Genomic DNA, 24,219 nt, shown 5'->3' on the forward strand with positions numbered 1-24,219 from the left:
TAGTATAATGTATTTTTGCCTGCCTGCACAGCTTTTATTGAATTGGGGCTCTATGATTCTGGCATACAACATAGATGTTGTGGTTTTAATTTCTGGTAAATTCTCGATTTTACCTTTGTGGAGATATCTCTTTAACATCTGTGTGTGCTTTCCTTTTTGTTGTTCATCTTTTTTTTGGGGGGGGGGGGGGGGCAGAAACAAGTGTGATTTCTGGGAAACCATGTGACCCTTTTTGCAAAACTCCCCCTGTCCTGCCAACTTTTGTGCTGGAATTGAGGGACCCTGGGCAGTGAGCTCATTTTGATGACCTCGTTGCAGTCGAGCTGACAGTATATGGTAGAGCTCATGAGCTGACAGGTAAACAAGTGAATATTTTTATTATTTTTACGCATTACTTCCAGTTGGCTGTTTTTATGACTTTATGTTTTCTCATTTAGTTTTTGAACATTACGCGTAGCGTGCGATTTAAAGCAAATACTTGTATTTGTGCAGAATACTGGAGCGAAACTGAGTTTGTAGAAGAGCCAGAACTTCCTTCTGCTGAGCAGTGGAGATGGAGTTAGCCATTCTCCTCATCATATCTGCTCTGGCTGCTGTGACTGCGCAGACGCCACCGTGAGTAACATTTAAAATTCCCATATGGATCGATTTTTTATTCTGTTTTATTCTGACTGTAATCTCATAATCTGTAATCCTGTGTGTGTATGTGTGTGTGCGTGTGTGTGCATGTGTGTTCGTGCATTTCTGTGTGTGTGTGAGTTTGTGTGTGTGCGCATCTGTGTGTGTTTCTGTGCATGTGTGCGCATGCGTGTGTGTGCGTGCACACGCACATCTACGTGCATATATGTTTGCATGTATGTATTGGGATCACGTATGTGTGTATTCACACGTGTGTTTATTTACATGCTTGTGCTTGCTTGTGTGTGCGTGTGTGCGTGTGTGTGTGTGTGTGTGTGTGTCTCCAGGTATCTGATCACAGTCCCGAGCATTGTTCATGTGGGTGTGGAAGAGACTGTGACAGTGCAGCTCCATGCGGCCACCAAGCCTGTGACCATTACACTGTACTTTGAGCATCAGAACAATGTGCTGTCAGACAGACAGAGCGTCACACTCACTGAAGGCAACAGCTACCAGGCAGTGGTCAAACTAAAGGTAGACATAGTTTAACATGTAAGCATTTAATGTGAGTTCTGTGTGTTTGTTTCTTTCTTTGAACCTCAGTGGCTGTCGAGATGAGAATTTGTCAAATCAGATGACTGGATTTCAATTGATTTAGGTCAAGCCAGACCTGTACAAGGATGTGAAGTTTCAAGGTACGAAAACCTATGTCCACCTGGTGGCAGAGGGGAACGATGTTTTTGGGGGACCTAAAAGGGCAACTTGCCTTTTGTCCACCAGAAAGGGCTACATCTTTATCCAGACCGACAAACCCATCTACAACCCAGGGGAAACAGGTAAAAATATTTTAATATATTGTTTTTCACCTTTTTTCTTTGTTCTGTTATTCTGTATTTGTTTGTCAACGGTCGTTGCAATTTATGGTTTACCCCATTTCCAGTAAGTTTCAGAATCTTCACATTAGACAATTACATGAGGCCCACAGACGAGACCATCAACCTAAAAATATTTGTAAGTAGAGGTCATGTATGATATGTGCCCCATTGATAGCACCTATTCTCGACTGAGTCATTAAGCCTGGTCCACGACTGAATCGACTCTTCTAAAACGGCCGATGTTCTCTCCTCAGAATTCCAAGGGTTTGATGGTATACAGAGGAGACGTTAAGTCAGAACAAATTTACGAGAGACACGTGGACATCCCTGGTGTTGAGCCGTAAGTTTTTGTTGTGTACCGTAACTCAACACGAAAAGGGAATACTATCATATTTGGATGGGAAGGGAGAGTGGAGGGGGGGGTTTATGGCAGGGTTGAGTTACAGAAAAGACAAAAAAAAAAAAAAAGAGATGATTCTATTTCACTGTTCATTTTTATATTTCATTCGAGTTTCAAAAACTTGACATCTTTCTTTAAGGGCTGGCTATTGGAAAATCGTTGCCTCGTTCAGTAACTTGCCCATGTCCAACACCTCCGTGGAGTTTGAAGTCAGGGAATATGGTAAGGTGACTTGACTGAGTGCCGTCTTTCCCAGGATTTATTTCTCAGAAACGCGAAAAACATTTCCCGTGTAGCGTGTTATACTTAACGTTATAATGTGATCTTTTTTTCTTTTTTTTTTTGTAACGGTTTCAGTTCTTCCGTCGTTTGAGGTGAAGATTGAGCCGGTTAAAAAATACCACCTGCTGAAGGACGAATCATTCAAATTTGGCGTGTCTGCAAGGTAGCTGTGTTTTGAAATTGGCATCATGATAGCAGGGTATGTTTCTGTTGGCCATCCTGCATACCTTTGTGTCGTTGTTTGGTGTTTGTAGGTACACCTACGGCAAGGGTGTCAATGGCATCGCTTACGTGAGATTTGGGATTATTGATGAACAAGGCAATAAAACCTTCCTGCCAGGCCTTGAAAAACAGACTGCTGTGAGTAAAACATTTCATATAGACGCTGCTTGCTTTTCACAGAGAAATGGATTCATTAATTTCACTGTAGGTGCTTAGTTAGTCACCATTCAGCCATCGGTTTTATGATGGTTTCCTGAGGGAAAATGCCCTACTGTCTCTTAGCTCAAATGTTAGTTTTTTTTTGACACTGTTACAAGAATACCTACCATCTCAGATGTAAGATTTTGGAGAACAAGATGTTAAAACTGAAAATAAAATTTCCCAGTGGAGCCTTCCTCTCTGTGTGAGGCGTTTGCGGTTTACCCTCCGATTTAGATACGGGATGGAAATTCCGAAATCGCGCTCCTCACGAAGGACCTGCGAGAAAAAGCGGAAAGTCTCAACGCCGACATCGAAGGCCGTCACGTTTACATCGCGGTTACGGTCCTCGAAACCGCCAGTGAGTCTTTTAAACCGAGCGACACCTCAGTTCGGCTAAAGTCAACTTTATTTGTGTTGCGCTGTTGGACAGAGACACGGTTAAAAAGATGCTTCACGGGACCGACAGGGCATAGGAAATCATTTAGCTTGAGCCCGTAAAAAAAATACAAATAAAACAGGGAGGTAAAAAAAAAAAATCTCCCAAATGGGAAGGCAAAACTCTCAAATGGTAGCTAGATAAAGGATTACCCTCTGATCTTCCTCTTCATCTTCCTCATTTCCGTTTTTCTAGGCGGAGAGCTAGAGGAGGCTGAGAGCAGCTCAGTGAAGATAGTGAATTCTCCTTTTAGCATAGACCTCTCAAAAACCAAGAGGTACTTCACACCTGAGGGAATGTTCTCCATTCTGGTAGGTGACCCTTACTTAGAACATGGACTCTCACACACGCCTACCCGCACATTACATTACATTACATTACAGGCATTTAGCAGATGCTCTTATCCAGAGCGACTTACACAACTTTTACATAGCATTTTATCCATTTATCGTATCCATTTATACAGCTGGATATAGGCCTATACTGAAGCAATTTCGGTTAAGTACCTTGCTCAAGGGTACAACGGCAGTGTCCTACCCGGGAATCGAACCTGCAACCTTTCGGTTACAAGCCCAGTTCCTTACCCACTGTGCTACACGCCGTCCATGTCCACATACCAACACATACACATACATACCCGCACACACACACATACACGCTCACACATGCTTACTCGCACATATCAACTCATACACATACATACACACACACACACATGCACACGCATGCACACACACATGCCTGCACACACATACCAACACATACACACATGCACACACACACACACAGTCACACACACACACATACACACACAAATACTGTTCACTATGTTTACAGGCCACTACTACCTACCCTGATGGGACCCCTGCCCCAGGCTTGCTAGTGAAAGCCTCAGTTCAGGCCAAAGGGGAGATCACAGAGAGGATTGAGATCACGGAGAAATCAGGAAACAACGATGGGGAGGTCGCTCTCCAGTTCAAAGTTCCCCGCCTGGCAGCGTCCTTGGACATCAAGGTACTGTGCGTTCTCCGAACAGGCGGCACGCTGACAGTCAGCAAATACAGAGCGTCACTAAACGCATGAACTCTACCCACCACAGGTGTTCGCGAATGGCGAAGACCAGGACGTCGTGCTCAGCGACGCGCACATGACGGCCACCGCCACCAGCTCCGAAAGCAAGAGTTACCTGAGTGTGGAGGTGCCACACCTCGTTCTACAAAAGGGGCAGGAAATGAAAGTGACTTTCAGAGACATCACACCTCCTGGACGAAAAAGGCCCACGCACATCTATTACATGGTCAGATATGGGACTCGTTGTTATTGCATAAAAACACCAGAGTCAGGCAAACCTGTTGCTGGAGGTCTTCAGATTTAGCAGATTTTGCTCGACTCATATAACCGTACAGCACTGTTTACTTTGAGCGCATGGAAAGCAAAGTCCATCTAGTCTACTAATCGATCCAGTGATGTGAATAACACTGCCAACGGTTCGAATGCAAGAAGTAACTCCAGCACTTCAGAGTCAGGGTTGCCTTCTCTTGTTACGTGGGACTTCAGCACGCACCGCCATTTTATAACGTTTGTGAAGTGAATCGTGATCTTTCTCCTTCGTTGTGGTTGCAGATTTTTAGCAAGGGCAGAGTGGTTAAGATGGACAAAGTGCAAAGGTCAGAGGTCACGTCCATCAGTCTGCCATTCAGCTACGACCTGGTCCCTACGTTCCGCGTACTGGCCTATTATTTTACCGGCCCCACGGAGTTTGTGGCAGACTCAGTGTGGGTGGACGTGGAAGATGTCTGCGAAGGCCAGGTATGAAACAGTGAGACTCACAGCTGAACCACATTACCTAAGAAAACAAAAAACACACACACACCTTGGCTTTTCAGTTGTGCCACCTGGTAAGGTATATACATACATACTGTGTACGTGTATGTCATTATGTACGTGTTACAGTAATGTGGCATATCTGTGTTATTGGGTTTCTAGGTGCGAATCCAGCCATTTGAGAAGGAATATAAACCTGGGGCAAATGTAGATGTAGTGATTCACACAGACCAGGCGGAGAGAGTCGCGTTGGTTGCCGTGGACACCGCAGTGTACATTCTCAACAAACAGAACAAACTCACTGCCCAGAAGGTAGGGCTGATTACCCACAGACCAAATTCCTTTTCTCATCTAAAACTTTACTCTTCCAGCTCCCCCCCCCCCCTTTCCCGCAACCTGCTGACACAAGTGTGAAGATCAGGGGTGTACAATAAGTGTATGACTCCCCATAGGGGGAGAGTATGTTCTCAAGAGAGACAATAAGGGAGAAACCAAGAGCTCTACAAGAACTAGACTGGCAACTTGAAGTTACCCAATTGAACAATAAACCAAGTTATGCAAATAGTACACTAGTGGACATTAAGATGGTACGGTATGTGAAAATGCTTGGTATAAAGCACTTGCATAGTACATTTGAACCCACTTGCACTCTTTTACACTCTGTTTAGAGGTCATTTGAGATTTTACCCTGTTCCGTGCTTGAATTTTTTTCTTCCCTCTGTTTTACGCAGATGTTTGATTACATGAACTCGTATGACCTGGCCTGCTCCAAGGGCGGAGGGAAAGACCATCGGTCTGTTCTCACCGACGCTGGCCTCACTTTCATCTCCAGCTTTGCAGAAGCACCAGATGCTACAGGTGAGGGAGAGTGTTTCTTTAATGCAGAACTTTTCAACCAGGGATGGATGCCCACTTGGGTGTGGGGGGGGGTCGGCTCAGGGGTGCAGGGAACTGTGTTCTAGAACTTCACTGCTTTCAATTACCAGTAGTGTTTGTGACATCAGAATTACAATTTTCAGTTAAGAACACCTTAAAGGTTAAAACTTAGGCTGTACACAACTAAAGTACCTCTTATGAATCAAATCAGGAAACTCCACATTTCTGTAAATGGTTCTGACTACCTGTGTTACTGTGGCTGGTATAGGGGTCATCCGTAATCTGGTTTGTGATTTAAAACAAAAGAAAAAGAAAAATTAACAAAGGAAATTTCAACTGAAAAGTAGCTTGTTCAGCAATGTTATGGTTCCACAGGTTGTACACATGAACAGATTAATTTTATAGTGTTTATTCACAATTACAAATATATCAGTTTTATATATATATATATATATATATTATATATATATAATATATATATATATTTTATAATTTCATTTTTTAATCCAGAAAGTGAACTATCCCTTTATCACCGAACACTGTGTAATGATGACATTCAAAGTAGCGATGGTCTTGACTGATGTTTTTTTTTTTTTTTTAATTCCTTCCATGCAGGTTTGAGCTGCCACAGTGTGAGACAGAAGAGGGCGACAGCGAAGCAATATTCCCAGGAATTCTCTGCCATTGGTGCGCCCGCAGCCACCCGCCGCTTTTGACACTCGCAAGCTCGGCCTGCCCGCCTGCGCTCCGCCCTCTTTTGGCGTAACCACCCCCCCCCCCCGACCCCCTCCTGACCCCCTCTCCTCCGTGTTTTTCTCCGGCCCCCTGCAGTGAACAAGTACAACCAGCCGGAGAAGAGGAAGTGCTGCAACGATGGGGCGCGGCTGCACCTGCGGATGACGTGCGAGCAGCGCCAGGCCAAGACCCGCCACCGCTCCGCCGCCTGCCAGGAGGCCTTCCTGCAGTGCTGCCGGGACGCCGCGGCGCTCCGCGACAAGATCCGGCAGGCCCAGAGGAGGCAGAGCGTCGCCAGAAGTACTTCCTTCCTGCTCCCGACGGCGCCGCGTCTCTCTGTCGGGCCTGGGGTCAGCGGCGACGCAGCTCGGCGCGAAACGCTCTCGTTGCTGCGTCGCTGCCGCCGTGCAGCAGTGCCCATGTTGTAGCGTTCGCTAAACATTCCAGTAACATTGCGAGAACGTTTTTTTGTGTTGGCCTTGGAATGGAGTGACCGAATTGAAACTCCACCTCAAGTCAGTTACTACATGAAATTCAGGAAAATTTGAATTTATCGATTGAAAAATGCCCATAATGCCAAAAAAAATGTCCATAGTGTTCTAGGGCCTGGGTTTCCAACAGGGGAACCGCAAACCCCTGGGGGTTCTTGAAGGTACTGCAGGGGGTCCCTGCCTATACTTGATATCCAATGACTATACATAGATTTGGAAAAAATATATGAGAATATAATATTTTCTTAAAATATAGCTCTTTTCGACTTGTGATGGGGGTCTTCTGGATGCCTTTGAGCCTGTGTGGGGATCCCTCGATCAGAAAAGCTGAAAAACCCCTGTTCTTGGGGGTTTTTCCTGTTAATGCAATTAAGTTCAATTCATGTCCTGAAATGACTAAATTGGAAGGACTACTTCGACTCCTTCCCCTGGTCTAACTGGGTCTCATTGTATCTGCCATGGCTTATTCATCCTTGTTGCTCACTCCAAGTCTGATGGAGGAATCTGTGATCCGAGTTCTCTCTCTCTTTCATCCCTCTCTTTGTCTCTCTTTATTTCCCTCCTCTCTGTGTGTGCCTTTATATCATTTTGCGCAGCCTTCTCTCATCGAACCACATTTTCCTGAGATGTATCGTTTCCTCTGGTGTATCATAATATCTGCTTTATCTTCATACTAGTTTCAGCCATTTACTCTTTTTATGGCTTTTCCTAATGTCTCTCATTCTTTGTGAAAATTGCAGGGTGCTCGCAAATGAAAGATCTGCCACATTAAGTTCTCCTAGTTCTGAGGGCGGGGGTTGAGGGGGTGGGGGGAGAAGAGAGATTCAGATTATGGCTTATTCATTATCGCCTGTATGGTTCAACCAGAGGTGAAATTCCAGGAGTGAGAAAGTCCTGCCTTGCGTTTCCTCCACCCTTCAGCCAGCCGATTTCACTAATTAATTAGCTGTACCTCCTGGCTGAGGAATTGTGCTAATTATGAAATCCAGGTTAATTACTGAGGAGGACTTTTAAGTTCTGGACCTGGATGTTCCACCTCTGGGACCCGCCGGTGAAGGGTCTGTCTTTGGCCTCTGCTGACGTGTGTTCACCTGTTCACCTGCAGCTGGGGGTGACGATAACCTGGACGCGTTGAACGAGGCCTTCATCCACCTCCGCAGCTATTTCCCACAGAGCTGGATGTGGCAGATTAAGCATGTGGATGCCTCAGGCACTGTCAGGTAGACCGCCCTCTCTTTTTCATTCCAGAGCCTTTACGCCGGTCTCTAACTCTGCTGTGGTGGCACCAAAGTCTAGAGTCATTTAGAACCAGGTCAAGTGCGTATAGAGCAGGGTGACCTCCTACCCTGTTCCTGGAGATCGACCATCCTGCAGGTTTTCATTTCAACTCTAATTCGTCTGAATCTACTCATTAACAGCTCAACGACATCTCTTGCTGTTGAATGAGATGTTCTTTGTTAGGGTTGGAGTGAAAACCTCGCAGGGCGGTAGATCTCCAGGAGCAGGGTTGGGCAGCTTCAGTTTAGAGCCAAGTGTTCCATGAAAAGACGTAACATTGAGCCCCATAACCCCAGGCCACCCCATCCCTACACAATCAGGGCCCTTGGAATCGTACCCACTACATCTACCCCCCCCCCCCCCCAAATGCAGAACTGCTGTTTAGAGATACCTGCTAGATATTGTATTTCTATTTAGAATTATGTGAATGTTAATATCTGATTAATATATCCTTTTGTTTGTAGACATAATGATAACCTTCCAGACTCCATCACCACCTGGGAAATTCAAACTATTGGAATCTCTCAAGGGAAGGGTAAGGCGTTGGGTTCATCATCTGTCGTTCCTGTGACATTGGTCTGAAATAAAATTGCTTAAATTTTATTGTATATATTTTTTTTGTGTGATGCAGGGTTCTGTGTGGCTGAACCACAGCGGCTGAAAGTATTCCAGGACTTCTTTGTCTCACTAAAACTACCTTACTCAGTGAAAAGGAATGAGCAGCTGGAGGTGAAAGCAGTGGTGTACAACTACAAGACAGAGCCCTTAGAGGTAATCCTCCAGACTGGCAACCTCCTCCTCAACTGGCAACCCCCTTCTCGAAACCCCATAACGATTCACACATGGTTACAATATGCAATGTTAAAATGGGAAAAGGTTGTATTTTTTTATTTTGTATTTTTTTAATTCTTTTTTTTCTTAACTATATATTTTATATTTTAAAGGAGAATAATGCAATGCGATTACTAATGCTTTGTGGAGTAGTTCCTTAATAATGCACGGTTATCATTTGCCCTTATTACGTATTATGAGTAACTGGCATGTTATAAAGTGCTAGGAATTCAGAATGCTTGAAAGGTCCCTTCACAAGGACTGGGCTGTGGGCACAGGTCCAGGATAGGGCGCGGGGCTCTGCCGTGTGCTCCGTCACACACTCCGCCTCCCCCCCCCCCCCCCCCCCCCCCCGTGCAGGTGACCGTTAAGATGGCCTCCGCCGAGGGACTCTGCACCGCGGGCGGCGGCGGGGACGCGGGCGTGCGTACCGTCAGCGTGCCGGCGAACTCGGCGGTGCCCGTGTACTTCACCGTCATCCCCCTGAAGGTGGCCAGGATCCCCATCCACATGACCGCCTTCGCCTCCCAGAGCGCGGCCGACCAGATAAAGAAGTACCTCAACGTGGTGGTACGTCGTTTTGAAACCGTGACCGTGGATTTGGGAGTCCCTCTCCCTGAAGCGCTGGAGTTCCTCTCTCTCTCTCAGTATAAGACATTAGAACATTAGCATAAAAATGAAAGATTTCTCAAAGAAAAATCACATTTGAGTGCCTGTGTGCCTGATGCTTTCTTGCTTTATTCTTTAGGGAATATATATATATATTTGCTTTGGCAGAGCAATAAATTGGGCTAATATGGAGCATCGCGTAGTTCTGGCAGGTCACGAGAGTCAAGCGCTCCGGCCGAATCAGCTGATGGCTCAGCTGAGTGATGTTCGCCTATCACAGTACATTCACTAACAGGGCGGTCTACTTAAACAGCCTCCCTCTACTCATTCGCTGCTCCTCCTGCATCAGCGCTGCCGTTGCTCGTAAATCCCTCCCACCACCCCAGCTCCATCCCCATGTGTCAAGAATTTGCATTCTCCTTTCCTAGTGTTAAGTTGTATTGCTCCTCCTTATGTGTTAAGAAATTGCATTTGCTCCATTCATATGTGTTAAACTGCTTTGCTGCTGGATCTGTTCTGTGGTACCCCTCTGAGGGGGTTTGGCTGCTGGCCTCTCCGGCCTTATCCACGCGGCTGCGTGGTTGGCGGGAGAGCTCCAGAACAGAGCCATACCGCCAAACATAACTGTATTGCCTTTATTGTCAATAAAGTTCTACTTGATGACAGTGGTCCTGACAGAAATAATATTATATATATATATATATATATTAGGCTAGTGCTAAAGAATGATGTAATGCTCAGTGCATTATGTTATGGGTTATGGTAAAGCAGTTTGAATTATTATTATTATTATCATCATTATGATGATTATTATAATTATTATTATTATGATTATTAACACTATGGTTCTTGTGCTTTCAATTCCAACAGGGTGAAGGGGAGCTTGTCTCTGTGCCAACAGAATACAGCCTTGAGGCCAGAGGTAATGTGGTGTGATAGCATTCAGGATGTAGTCATCGTGTTAATAATATGTTAATTAATAATAGACTAATTAGGCACTGAGAGACACACGTGAATGAGGAGTATAACGTGGAGCTGGTAAAAGATTCTTTTAACGCAGCCCTGTGACACTTAACACACATGTGCGTCTCCCAGGGGCTAAAGTGCTGGAGATCGACATCCCAGAACCCGCTGATGCCATCCCGGGACTGGAGTCTGCAGCTTCCATCAGTATCCGAGGTGAGGGTGTCCCCAAAAACTAGTCCTAGCTCTCACGGCAAAGGCTTCACCCCCCCCCCCTCCGAATTGAAGTACCAACACAAAAGTCAGGGCTGGGGAGTCTTCTCGGCTTGGGGCCTAGTGCATCTGCACTGAACATGTTTCACTGTGAGTTCCTTAAAGAACTGTGAAATCCTGACAAGTATTCAGATGATTATAGTGGGTACCCCCTAACTTCCTTTGCCCTGTGCCCCTCCCCCCCCCCTTTTTTTTCTTAAGGTGGTGTCATGGGAGAATCAGCAGATAATTGCCTGAACCTGGAGGGCATAGACAGGCTCATAGAGCTCCCCACCGGCTGCGCGGAGCAGACCATGGTGAAGATGTCCCCGGCCATCAACGCCATGAAGTACCTGGACGCCACCGACCAGTGGCTGTTCCTCAGCCCCCAGCGGAGGGGCGAAGCCAAGGCCATGATCCAGAGCGGTGAGCCCTGCTCCCACGCGTCTCCCAAAAGGAGAGCACACCCCCCCCCCCCGTCCCGTCCCGTCCCGAGCCACTGGTCATCAGGCCAATATTAGCCCAGCGCTCACTATGCCTCACAAACAGCTGAATACAACATGCTGTTAATGTGTTTGTGGACAGGTTTCCGCATCGTCTGTCAGCAATGCTGGTGAACACTCGATAAAGGGAAATTTTTTCCTGAGCAGGAGGGGTGTTGTCTTTTTTTGCATAATGCATGGAGTATCTTGCCGGGTCATACGGTATAAAGCAGACACCCTTGGGTTGTGTTGGAAGGCCTGTTCTTCTCATCAAACATTTGTAATTTTGTAGAAAATGGAACCATACCTGGGGCCTGTATCATGAAGCAGGATTAGCTGGATAGCTGCGCTGAGTAAAACCCAGAACAGCTCTTTTTTGCTCCAGTCCATGTTCCAGGTTTGAGAAGGTTTTGGGTTTTACTGAGTGAGCTGGATGACTGCACCCAGTAAAACCCAAAACCTTCTCAACACCCCCATGCTTTGTGATACAGGCCCTGGTACAGTATATCTGCGGTATTATTGTTGATATTTATGCTGGTGTTGTGGCATCAGAGAGACAGGAATATTAAAACACCATAAGACTCATAAGTTAAAAAATGTCTTAATCTCTGTTCTCTATTCAGGCTACACCACGGTCCTGACGCACATGAAAAACGATGGCTCGTATGGGGCTTTTAAAACGACTCCCAGCAGCATTTGGTAATTTCCGTCCGTACCTCCGTCCGAGTGATTTTAACCCAGATTTACCTGTGCTAACGCCACGGACAGCGATGACGAAAGGCTAGAAACCTAATCGCCAAAACACTATATATTTTTTAAATTCCATGCATTTCCTGAGGCTGTTTATAAATAATGACTTAAAGGTAAAGGAACGGAGACGCCTTCAGGACTTGCTGGTGTCTTGTTGAGACACTGCTCCAGGGTTTGGCTACACCCCAGAGATTGGTACTGAATCCAGAGTATCGGTGCAGAATTTGACTGACTGTGCTAGTGGTGGTATATACTTGGTAACTTGTAACTCGCCGCTGTCCATCACTGTACATATTGTAAGATATAGCGTCACTTATGCTGTAGTACTTACTTTTCCTGCACTTATCTGTAAATAATACTATATTTTGCACTTCTGGTTAGATGCTAACTGCATTTCATTGGCTTTGTACCCGTACTCTGCACAATGACAATAAAGCTGAATCTAATCTAATCTAATCTAATCTAATCTAATCTAATCTAATCTAATACTATACTAGTAATATGGAGGCGGGGCTTCTCCATGTCTCACTGAGCACTGGTCATTCTAGTCCATCAGGCCTCTGTAGTCTACCTGAACCACCTTTGCATGCAGTCTTATTCTCCCGCACAGTGACTACGCTGTTGGAATTTATTATGATTTTTGGGTGGGGGTGGGGGGTAGGTGTTTGAAGTTAGCCTTTCGCCTACAGATGCTGAATGCCATGTGAGATGGCGCTTGTTTTCGGCATCGCAGCTCATGTTGAATTTGCCTGTTTGTTGGCAGGTTGACGGCATTCATTGCGAAAGAGCTGACCCGTGCCAGAGACATCATAGCAGTGGAAGACTCCTACATTCTGCGCTCTGTTTCTTATTTGGTGTCCAAACAGCAGAGCAATGGGGCATTCACTGATCCCAACCCTGTCTATGACCGGACCATGCAGGTATTGTGGAGTCCACTCCCTTTGAAAAGATTACTGTGAGTAATGTGTTACCCATTGATGTTACACTGCCAAATCAGAGACCAAAAGTAAAAGTCTGCTTGCTAGAAAAAGTGCAAGTTGAATAGATTAGGCAGCTAAAAATGGATGTAATTATATTTTGATATTATTTTTTCCAGATGTTCTTCGATTGCAAATTATAAATTGTGTTTGCATTGTTGTGTACCCACATTGTTGTGTAGTCATCTTGTCTCCACTGCTATTGCTTACCATCAAGGACCACAATGGAAATAAGTTTTTATGCCTCCGCGACGGCACAGCCGTGGCCAGAGGCGTTATGTTGTCAGGTTGTCCATCCGTCCGTCCGTCCTTCCGCCTGTCCGTCCATCCCGATTCTCGTGAACGCAACAGCTCAGGAACGCCTTGAGGGAATTTCTTCAAATTTGGCACAAACGTCCACTTGGACTCAAGGATGAACTGATTAGATTTTTGTGGTCAAAGGTCAAGGTCACTGTGACCTCATAAAACACGTTTTTGGCCATAACTCAAGAATTCATACGTTAATTATGACAAAGTTTCACACAAATGTCTAATAGGATAAAATGAATTGATGACATTTTATATCCATACTGGCTACTGGTTGGCGGAGGCACACAACTGTGAGGCGGTATTTCTAGTTTTAACTTTAACTTTTTGTGCCATCCTTGACAATGCACTAAACTAAACTGACTAGGACTGACACTGTTCCTGTTACTAACAGTATGATTATTACACTAGACACGTAACAAAGCTTCAGTCATTGTCGTAATTAAACATTGAGATTCCCCACAGATACATTTTTTTTTTTTTTGAAAATGCATGGTTTCCTCCTCTTGTGTTCAACATCATCTTTGGCTTTGTCTCAGGGCGGAGTTGGAGGGGTTGAAGGAGACGTGTCGCTGACGGCTTTTGTGCTGGTGACGATGGTGCACTCCGTACCCGTGTTCCCCACCGCAGAAGGAACCAAAACGGTAATTCCCGTCCAGAGTTTGTTGTTGGGTTGTTGCTCCCAGGGGATTGCCAGAGGAGGAAAGTCCAGGGGTCAGAAAGTAAAAGTCCTGCCATGTGTTTTTCCCACCTACAAACTCACTAATATGTTCTACCTACCTGGCTGAAGATTTGTACTAATTAGCAAATCCATGTGATTTGCAACAGGTGATTACTGGAGAGAATCATTTTTTTTTTTTACTTTCTGAACCTGGATTTTCCACCTCAGGGTATTGCATCAGGTTTGTAGACGATGACGATGTGCCTCTTTCAGAGAATGGCGATGATGCAGGCTCAGGACTACCTGGAGGGGAAGCTGGACTCCTTGCAGAGGCCCTTCGCGTTGGCGATCACGGCCTACGCCCTCTCTCTGGCCTCCCCAGGGAGCGCCGCTGCCACGCGCGCCAAAGGCAAACTCAGGGAAATGGCCACGTGTGACGACGGTCAGCACTGCACCTCCTACCATTATAACAGGGTTGGGGGGGGGGGGGTTGGGAGGGGTTGGGGGGTTTGGGGGGTGGCTTGGAGGGTAGGGGTTGAGGGGAGGGGCTTGAGGGGGTGGGGCGGTTTGCGGGGGGCTGGAGGGATTGGGGGTTTGTGGGGGGTGGCTTGGTCATGGGGGTTAGGGTTTAGGGGGGGGGGTAGCGAGGGCATGGGGGTGCGTTGCCATGGGGTGGGGCTTGAGCGCATATGGGCTTTGGAAGAGGGAGGGTGGAGCTTAGAGTGTCCCTGTGATCCTGGAGGGTCATCAGGACTGAGTTGGACATTTTAAAACAACAGAGTGAAATAAATGCTTCTGACCGGCAGATGATAAAAACAAGGGCAATCTCTGCCGTTTTGTGCGCGCCAGCATCATGTGGAATTGCAATGGTAAGCCCTTACGCTAGCACTAAGACAGCACCATCCGTGAGGCTGCCTGCTGACTGACAAGTGTTTGCGTCTGTGTTGACTGTTCCTAATTCTTGAATTCGACTGGTATTGCCATTCAGAAACGTCTGGTGGCGTCAGCATTGGGCGGTGAACAGTGACTGAATACAGAGACGTTCAGAAGTCAGGTTTAAAGGTGTATGATTGCGCAGTTATGGGAAGGATTCACACGGCTCCCCTCTCCTTGCACTGTTCACCCCAGCAAAGGGCACCTGCCACTGGGAAGCTAAGGAGAACCTGAGACTGGCAGGGGAGAAGAAAGCCACACAGGTCCCCAAGGCCGACTCCATCTCCGTGGAGACGACGGCGTACGCCCTGCTGGCGGCGCTGTCGAGGGACGAGCAGGACCTGCAGCACGCCACGAAGATCGCCAGGTGGCTCACTGAGCAAAGGCAGTATGGAGGCGGGTTCCGTTCCACACAGGTACAGTTGGATATGAGCACAGGTTCCATTCCGCACAGGCTCAGTTATATATGAGCACAGGTTCCATTCCGCACAGGCTCAGTTATATATGAGCACAGGTTCCGTTCCACACAGGCTCAGTTATATATGAGCACAGGTTCCGTTCCACACAGGCTCAGTTATATATGAGCACAGGTTCCATTCCGCACAGGTACAGTTATATATGAGCACAGGTTCCGTTCCACACAGGCTCAGTTATATATAAGCACAGGTTCTGTTCCACACAGGATCAGTTATATATGAGCACAGGTTCCATTCCACACAGGCTCAGTTATATATGAGCACAGGTTCCATTCCGCACAGGCTCAGTTATATATGAGCACAGGTTCCGTTCCACACAGGCTCAGTTATATATGAGCGCAGGTTTAGTTCCACGCAGGTACAGTTTGATATGAGAGCAGGTTCTTTCTCCACGGGTTCTATTTCCTTTCTACAATCTGAACCTGCAGTTCTTTTCTTTTTAAAAAAAATATACGTGTAAGTATTTAAGATGTTTACATAGTGTTTTGGAGCAAAAGCAGCCAATAGCATATTGCCGCCACAGAGGAGGCTGAAAGAACAGCCTGTAGATTGTGAAAGGTGAAAGGTGAAAGGTGAAAGATGAAGTCGTCCAAGCGCAGTGAGCGTCAGACACTGTTCTCTTCAGGACACGGTTGTGGCCCTGGAGGCCCTAGCCGCGCTCAGTGGGAGAATCAATGACGTTGAGGGCCTGGACCTCAACGTGGAGCTCTGCCTGAGCAAGAGCAGGAGGGAGAAGGTGCGCCTCACCAAGAGAAATGCCCTGACCCAGCCCTCCTTCCAGGTGAGACTCTTCAGCCAATCAGGGTGTGTCTCCTGTTAATTACCCGGAAACAGTATTGTTCCCTGCATGCTGCATGAAGAAGTACTGTCATTAACTTTTATATTTCGGATTATAAAAAGAATAATAATAATAATAATAATAAAGGATATAATTCACTTGTGAGAACATTAAGCCACTTAGCTGTTATAAAAGGGGTCAAGTGGTCCATATGGACCTCAGCCCCCCAACCCTCCATTGCTTAAGGTCTGTTTATTAATGCCCTGATTGCTGGTTATTTGTTGTGATTCTCTCACTCCTTCCATTCCCTTAGGCCACACCAGGAAGTAAAGTTACCGTTGACGTCACGGGTACAGGAAATGGAACTTTGTCGGTAGGTTTGTTTTCTCTTGTGAATATTTCTGCTCCAGGGTGTGTGCGCCCTGCGATAAATTGGTGGCCTGTCCAGAGTGTATTCCTGTTTCTAGCCCAATTCACATTGGGATAGGCTCCCCCCCCCAACACTGTCCAAGATAAGCGGGGATAGATTATGGATGGATTTGTTTTTGCACCATTTCTTGGAACATTTGGCATTTAATACACAAAATATGTAATTATCATTAAGAGAACAAAACATGCAGTTGATTATCCTGTTTTCTAATATATTCTCTTGTGGTTCTCAATAGCTCCTTCAGACCTATAGGTCGATGAAAAGGGCTGTCTTGTACTGTGATTATTACCAATTAAGCGTCAGCTTGGAAGGGGAGGTTGCATACCAGCGTAAGTCACTTTTTACCTGATGTCAAGTGTTAATCCATTTGTGCATGTGCTGTTTTATAGTAGAAAAGAAGTGGAAAATGAGGATTAAAGGCTCTTTTCTAAACAACTATTTTCCAAGCAGACTAACCTCTTCATAGTTTGCCATTTTGTGCTAAAATTCTGTGTTGTGTGTGTTACCCTTTTGGAATGTATCGAATAGCAAGGTCATTGCATTTACACATGCTTCTTTGTTGTATATTATCTTACTATTTGTGTCTAAGTGATTTATTTCAGTGTAAAGTACATTGAGGAGGCTTCAGTGCCCTTGGCTTTGTTTAGAGCAGGGCTGCCCAACCCTGTTCCTGGAGATCTACCACCCTGTGGGTTATCACTCTAACCCTAATTTGGCACACCTGGTTCGACTAGTTAGCAGCTCAACGCGATCTCTAGCTGTTGAACGAGGTGCGTTTTGTTAGGGGGGTGGAGTGAAGATAAACAGAACAGGTAGATCTCCAGGAGCAGGGTCAGGCAGCCCTGGTTAAGATTGAACTGATGGAGCTGTGGGTCTACAGCGGTTGTGGATGGTGAGCCGGACCTGGATGACTACTATAACTATGAGGCGGGGGAGGCGAGGGAGGAGCCTATGGACAGGGTGGAGTGGTTCGACCTGCGCACACGCAGGAAGCGCCACGCCCCTTCAGAGCCAGAGAGGGAGACCTCCCTCATCTACACGGTCTGCGTCAGGTGCGTCACTAGGTGACAGGTGATGTAGTCACCCCCCCCCCCCCCAAATAGTCACACCCCACCCCCCAGAGTTAGTCAGGAAACTGATGTTAGCCTGTAAGGGGATGTTACAGTTTGTGAGGTTTGTTGCCTGAAATATGATTGGGCGTTCCAGATTTTAGCCAGCATTATGCTGTAGGTGATTGGTTGAATGGGCTTTAACTGCCACCTCCAGCTGGTGCCCTACCTCTTGATTCCTCAGCAGTTAACTGGCCATTTTTTAGCAAAGGTTTATTAGCAAAGTCGTTGGGTGGACCTACTGATGAGCCTCAGGGTGCCAACCTGGTCAGGATCATAGAACTGTAAGAATCATTGTTTTAGCTGGATGGATCATTTGGTGCTTTTTTCCTTCAAATGCCAACAGTCTCTGCTCTTCGTCCTCTCTTATTCTACAGCATGAAAGGAAGGAACTCTACAGGAATGGCCATAGTGGACATCTCACTCTTGAGCGGATTGGAACCAAACATGCAGGATCTCGAAGATGTACAGTAATATCCTGGAATGAATGACCTTTGTGACGCTGTATGTGATTCTTTCTTGAAATCTTGTCAATCCGTGTAAATCTTTTTGTTAGTTGGGTCGTTTTCTGTTTTTCAGCAAGTGAAGGGCACAGAAAAGTATATTGACCATTACGATCTTGGGAAGAACAAAGTATATCTGTACTTTAATCAGGTAGGTAAGACTGCCTTTGCACCAATTAATAGTGCTTTCAGGTGCAGCTTCATTCCAAAAATAATAGTGCGTTTTTGTTTTCACCCTATATACTGCATATATGTATGTATGTACTGTATGTATGCATCTATATGTGAATGAATTGTCTTTTACAATATTTAAGTGTGAAGGTCACCAAAATATATAATGATTGAATGAAAAAAATGAGCCTCTAGATTGTGAAATATGCAAATGTAATTAGACTCTTGGCACAGTTATATTCAATATCATGCTTGGAAATCACAGAGCAATCACAGATCACAGAGCAAAGCAGTGCGAAAAGGGATTTTACCCTCAAATCCAGCATGCAGCACACTAGAGACAGCCTTTCCTCTCCCCTTCTAACAGACTGTTAAACATGCCTTGACATGATAGGTACTGTACACGGATATCAAGATAGCATAAGAAACATGCATACAGGGAACTATTTTCCTCTGCATGAAAATTATTTATAGAACTTAATGTATGTAGATTGTGTGTCAGTCTGTCTCTCTAATGAATTGTTTCCTGTAGATCACAGAGAATACTGATTGTGTGACCTTCGGAGCCAAACAGATCACGCCCATGGGACTGGTACAGCCAGCCAGCGCTGTCATCTATGACTATTATAATCCAGGTGAGTGCCTCGAATGCAGGTGTACCTGTCCTCCATTTCCATTATATTACACCATAAGGGTGCATTCATAGTCTTGATAAAAGTGTCAATACAGTTGGTCTGGAATTTTAAAAAAATAGCTCTCATTTGTAATTCTTAATGCTGGTCACTGTTGAGTGGAAATGCATTTGTAATTCACTGCGCTGGTCTCTATCAAGTGGAAATGCATTTGCAGTTCACTGCACTGTTCACTATCAAGTGAAAATGCATTTGTATTTCTTATTGCTGGTCACTATTGTGTGCAAAGGGAAACAGATGTGTTAACTGAGTTGGTTTTGTCTGTGTTTATGAGTTGGTAACCAAGTTGGTTTTGTCTGTGTTTATGAGTTGGTAACCAGGTTGGTTTTGTCTGTGTTTATGAGTTGGTAACCAGGTTGGTTTTGTCTGTGTTCATGAGTTGGTATCCAAGTTGGTTTTGTTTGTGTTTATGAGTTGGTAACCAAGTTGGTTTTATCTGTTTTTATGTGTTGGTAACCGAGTTGGTTTTGTCTGTGTTTATGAGTTGGTAACCAAGTTGGTTTTGTCTGTGTTTATGTGTTGGTAACCAAGTTGGTTTTGTCTGTTTTTATGTGTTGGTAACCAAGTTGGTTTTGTCTGTTTTTATGTGTTGGTAACCGAGTTGGTTTTGTCTGTGTTTATGTGTTGGTAAACAAGTTGGTTTTGTCTGTGTTTATGAGTTGGTAACCAGGTTGGTTTTGTCTGTGTTTATGTGTTGGTAACCAAGTTGGTTTTGTCCATGTTTATGTGTTGGTAACTGAGTTGGTTTTGTCTGTTTTTATGTGTTGGTAACCAAGTTGGTTTTGTCTGTTTTTATGTGTTGGTAACCGAGGTGGTTTTGTCCATGTTTATGTGTTGGTAACCAAGTTGGTTTTGTCTGTTTTTATGTGTTGGTAACCAAGTTGGTTTTGTCTGTTTTTATGTGTTGGTAACCGAGGTGGTTTTGTCTGTGTTTATGTGTTGGTAAACGAGTTGGTTTTGTCTGTGTTTATGAGTTGGTAACCAAGTTGGTTTTGTCTGTGTTTATGTGTTGGTAACCAAGTTGGTTTTGTCTGTGTTTATGAGTTGGTAACCAAGTTGGTTTTGTCTGTGTTTATGTGTTGGTAACCAAGTTGGTTTTGTCTGTTTTTATGTGTTGGTAACCAAGTTGGTTTTGTCTGTTTTTATGTGTTGGTAACCGAGTTGGTTTTGTCTGTGTTTATGTGTTGGTAAACAAGTTGGTTTTGTCTGTGTTTATGAGTTGGTAACCAGGTTGGTTTTGTCTGTGTTTATGTGTTGGTAACCAAGTTGATTTTGTCCATGTTTATGTGTTGGTAACTGAGTTCGTTTTGTCTGTTTTTATGTGTTGGTAACCAAGTTGGTTTTGTCTGTTTTTATGTGTTGGTAACCGAGGTGGTTTTGTCCATGTTTATGTGTTGGTAACCAAGTTGGTTTCGTCTGTTTTATGTGTTGGTAACCAAGTTGGTTTTGTCTGTTTTTATGTGTTGTACCGAGGTGGTTTTGTCTGTGTTTATGTGTTGGTAAACGAGTTGGTTTTGTCTGTGTTTATGAGTTGGTAACCAGGTTGGTTTTGTCTGTGTTTATGTGTTGGTAACCAAGTTGGTTTTGTCCATGTTTATGTGTTGGTAACTGAGTTGGTTTTGTCTGTTTTTATGTGTTGGTAACCAAGTTGGTTTTGTCTGTTTTTATGTGTTGGTAACCAAGGTGGTTTTGTCCATGTTTATGTTTTGGTAACCAAGTTGGTTTTGTCTGTTTTTATGTGTTGGTAACCAAGTTAGTTTTGTCTGTTTTTATGTGTTGGTAACCAAGGTGGTTTTGTCCATGTTTATGTTTTGGTAACCAAGTTGGTTTTGTCTGTTTTTATGTGTTGGTAACCAAGTTAGTTTTGTCTGTTTTTATGTGTTGGTAACCAAGGTGGTTTTGTCCGTGTTTATGTTTTGGTAACCGAGTTGGTTTTGTCTGTGTTTATGTGTTGGTAACCAAGTTGGTTTTGTCCATGTTTATGTGTTGGTAACCGAGTTGGTTTTGTCTGTTTTTATGTGTTGGTAACCAAGTTGGTTTTGTCTGTTTTTATGTGTTGGTAACCGAGATGGTTTTGTCCGTGTTTTTCAGACCGAAGGTGCAGCGTGTTTTACAGCGCGCCTCAGAAGAGCACCATGCTCTCGAAGCTGTGCAGCGGAGACGTGTGTGCCTGTGCTGAGGGTATGCCTCCCAGATTCACTCTGTCCCACCTCCGCTCTCAGGCATGGGCATTCTCTGCCTCGAATGGCCTTTCCAGGAACATAATATATTCTGCTTCCATTTAACCACAGATTTAAACCTTCATCAGGAAATTCAGTTCTCCGCTTTGGTTCTGAACTTCAGATGCCAATTTATTTATTTATTTATTTATTTATTTATTTATTTTCTCACACAAATCAACTTAAAAGGCAAGTTTTCTTCTTTGAGTAAATCACAGATATAAACCTTCATCAGTAAATTCAGGTCTCTGCTTTGGTTCAGAACTTCAGATGCCAATTTATTGACTTCAATATTTATTTATTTATTTATTTTCTCACATAAGTCAACACAACATAAAAGGCAGTAAAATATAATGTATGTTTTTTTTTTTTTTACATTGATAAAAATGCAGGTTTTCTTCCATAGGTCACTGCCCAAAGACTAAAGTCACATTTAGCAAGAACATGCAAGAGGACACCCGCAAGGAGTACGCCTGTTTCTCTCCCGTCGTAAGCTACGGTAAGATGACTGCTAACAGGGCAGAGCGCCCCAGGGAATGGGGTCACCTGTTCATCCAGCCCTGCTGTTTGTTTTACCTGGATGGAACTTTGGTGGTAGTGCACTCTTAGGAAAAAAAGGGTTCAGAAGCGGTTCTGTGGCTTATCTCGTAGGGGAACCCGTTCTAGCACTTTACGGTGCCCTCTATGGTACAGTAGGTGTGGAAAGTGTGAAACTGCCAGATTGAGCCATTTTGCCTGACGAAGAAGTCTTGGTCTTGATAGGGTTCCTCTATGGAGACACAGAGGAGGCTTCTGGAACACTTTTTTCTGAGAGTGTAGTAAAGGACTTATGCTGCAGGTTTGATTATCAGGTGCTGCCCTGTTTTGGTGCCCTTGAGTAAGGTGCTTAACCTGAATAACTTCACTAAAATGAACTGTATGCAAAGAATGTATGCGGTGTCAGTTTCTGTATGTAAGAACATCTGATAAATATGTATTTGTGTGATTTTTTAAAACAGTGTATGTGGTCAAGGTCCTTAACTCAACTGAAGATGGAGTGTTTCAATATTACACCGTGACGGTCACCAGAGTCTTGCAGATTGGTGAGTATTCAAGCGATCCATCGTGTTTTTTTTTTGTTTTGTTTTCCGTAAAGCAGGTGTTGTTACATTTACCGGAGCATAAACGTTTTTTTCTCCTGACGCTTCCTTCGTAAAAAGGGCCGGATGAAACCGTCCGCGCAGACGTGGTGCGCGAACTGGTTCAGAGGAAGTCCTGCGATGAGTTTCAAATGAAGAGCGGCAGGGACTACCTCGTAATGGGCGGGGCCTCCACCGTCACACGCACCCGTGATGCCAATGGAGAGTAAGTTGCTAAGTTGCTATAGTCGGAGAATATTGCCTCTTGTTTTAGCCACTGTGGCATTACAGACCATATGAATGTTGATGTCACTAAAGTCGTGACATTGCATATTTCGGGGGAACGCAAAAGCAAAAGGAAAAGAAGCGTTTTTAAAAATTGCATAAATATCACACGCCTTTTAGCACTCGGTGGAAAAGCTTAAGAATTGAATAAAGCTAAAGTTTTCACATTGCACTATAGCCAGAATGAAGGATGAAAACAGACGCGGTTTCTCAATACCTCTGAAGTGCGTTTGAAAAAGAAATTTTCTCATCCAGTAGTTGTGTTTAAACATTCATATTTAAACTGATTTAAGAACTTGGACGTCATCTGTCATCGTGTATACCTGTTAACCGATTATACAGAGAGCGCTGTTTTGTGAAGACTATGATACAGGTTACGGAAATACAGGAAACAGGAGAAAGATGGCAGTGTAGGGCACTCGTTGGCTTGTAGCTTTCAGGTTGTATTCCCAGGTGAGCACTGCTGCTGTACTCTAGAGCAGGGTATCTCAGGGTATCTCACTGAACTGCTACAGCGTAATATCCAGCATAAACGGATCAGGTGTAACACATTTAAGATGCTTAAGTCTCTCTGGACAGGAGCATTTTGCTAAATGCTTAAATGTAAATGTGTAAAACGTCATATTTTCCACAGCTGAGTGGTGAGTGAAGTGACACTTAAGGGTTGTTTCTCGTGTGTCCGGTAGGTTCAGGTACCTCCTTAGCAACGAGGTGTGGGTCGAAGAGATACCAGAGGAGAGGAAGTGCCAAGCGACCAAGAATCGCAACGCCTGCCAGCTCCTGAACGCCTTCATGGAGCAGTACGAACTGCAGCAGTGTGCCATCTAACCCTTTAACAGTAAAATCCCGGGAGCCCCTGGGCTCTAGGCTTTAGCGTCTGCCTCTAGCATTAACAACCACTGAGCCTTCAGTTAAGAGCTAGGCTCTCCTACAATGACGACGATGTAGAAATAAATGTAGCAAAAACATGTTAGTTAACCATCGTGTGCTTTTATTACCAGTGTGAATACCATAGGAGCTCAAGAGCTGCGTGTGAAAAATAAAAATAAATCAATAAATAAATAATATAAATAAAATAGCAACAACACAATGTATCAATGTCATACACAAGGGGGTGCTGTAAACACAATATAAAATGATTCAGTAAAACAATAGCTCTATGCTAATACGCATGATCACCCCCGCCCCCTTTGAGAAGTTTGGCAACCAGACGGGAGAATATTGTTTGTGAACGTCTCACCAGAACAGTCTGTGCCAAGCAGCACACAAAAAAATGCAATTCTGATGGGACTTTCGTGTTGAAATCACTACTCTCTCTTTTTCTAATGACTCTCTTGCCATTGCACCTAATACAACTTCGTATGTCAAGAGCTTTCATTTTCAACACATTTTAGAAGAGAGGTCATTGGAATAGGTAATTCAGTCGACATGACAAG

The 24,219-nt window shown here is 44.6% G+C and overlaps 1 protein-coding gene across 1 annotated transcript; it reads left to right on the forward strand.

Moving 5' to 3' along the window:
- Window positions 1-232: 232 nt before the first annotated feature.
- On the forward strand, window positions 233-23,751 carry c4 (complement component 4). Its single transcript, XM_064302146.1, has 42 exons — window positions 233-357; window positions 493-615; window positions 966-1,152; window positions 1,277-1,454; window positions 1,559-1,629; window positions 1,748-1,833; window positions 2,033-2,115; window positions 2,251-2,338; window positions 2,430-2,535; window positions 2,833-2,956; window positions 3,230-3,345; window positions 3,872-4,048; window positions 4,134-4,331; window positions 4,658-4,843; window positions 5,021-5,170; window positions 5,590-5,716; window positions 6,350-6,421; window positions 6,566-6,769; window positions 8,066-8,180; window positions 8,703-8,773; window positions 8,870-9,009; window positions 9,430-9,639; window positions 10,549-10,600; window positions 10,774-10,857; window positions 11,116-11,319; window positions 11,999-12,074; window positions 12,889-13,045; window positions 13,948-14,052; window positions 14,343-14,511; window positions 15,198-15,418; window positions 16,104-16,259; window positions 16,570-16,629; window positions 16,922-17,015; window positions 17,567-17,738; window positions 18,173-18,260; window positions 18,375-18,449; window positions 19,002-19,104; window positions 21,253-21,342; window positions 21,787-21,879; window positions 22,379-22,462; window positions 22,580-22,724; window positions 23,470-23,751. The coding sequence occupies exons 2-42, from the start codon at window positions 554-556 to the stop codon at window positions 23,609-23,611; spliced, it is 5,121 nt and encodes a 1,706-aa protein (XP_064158216.1). The 5' UTR covers window positions 233-357; window positions 493-553; the 3' UTR covers window positions 23,612-23,751.
- Window positions 23,752-24,219: the final 468 nt, after the last annotated feature.

This window comes from Anguilla rostrata, chromosome 12 (assembly GCF_018555375.3).
Source record: "Anguilla rostrata isolate EN2019 chromosome 12, ASM1855537v3, whole genome shotgun sequence".
Classification (NCBI taxonomy): Eukaryota; Metazoa; Chordata; class Actinopteri; order Anguilliformes; family Anguillidae; genus Anguilla; species Anguilla rostrata.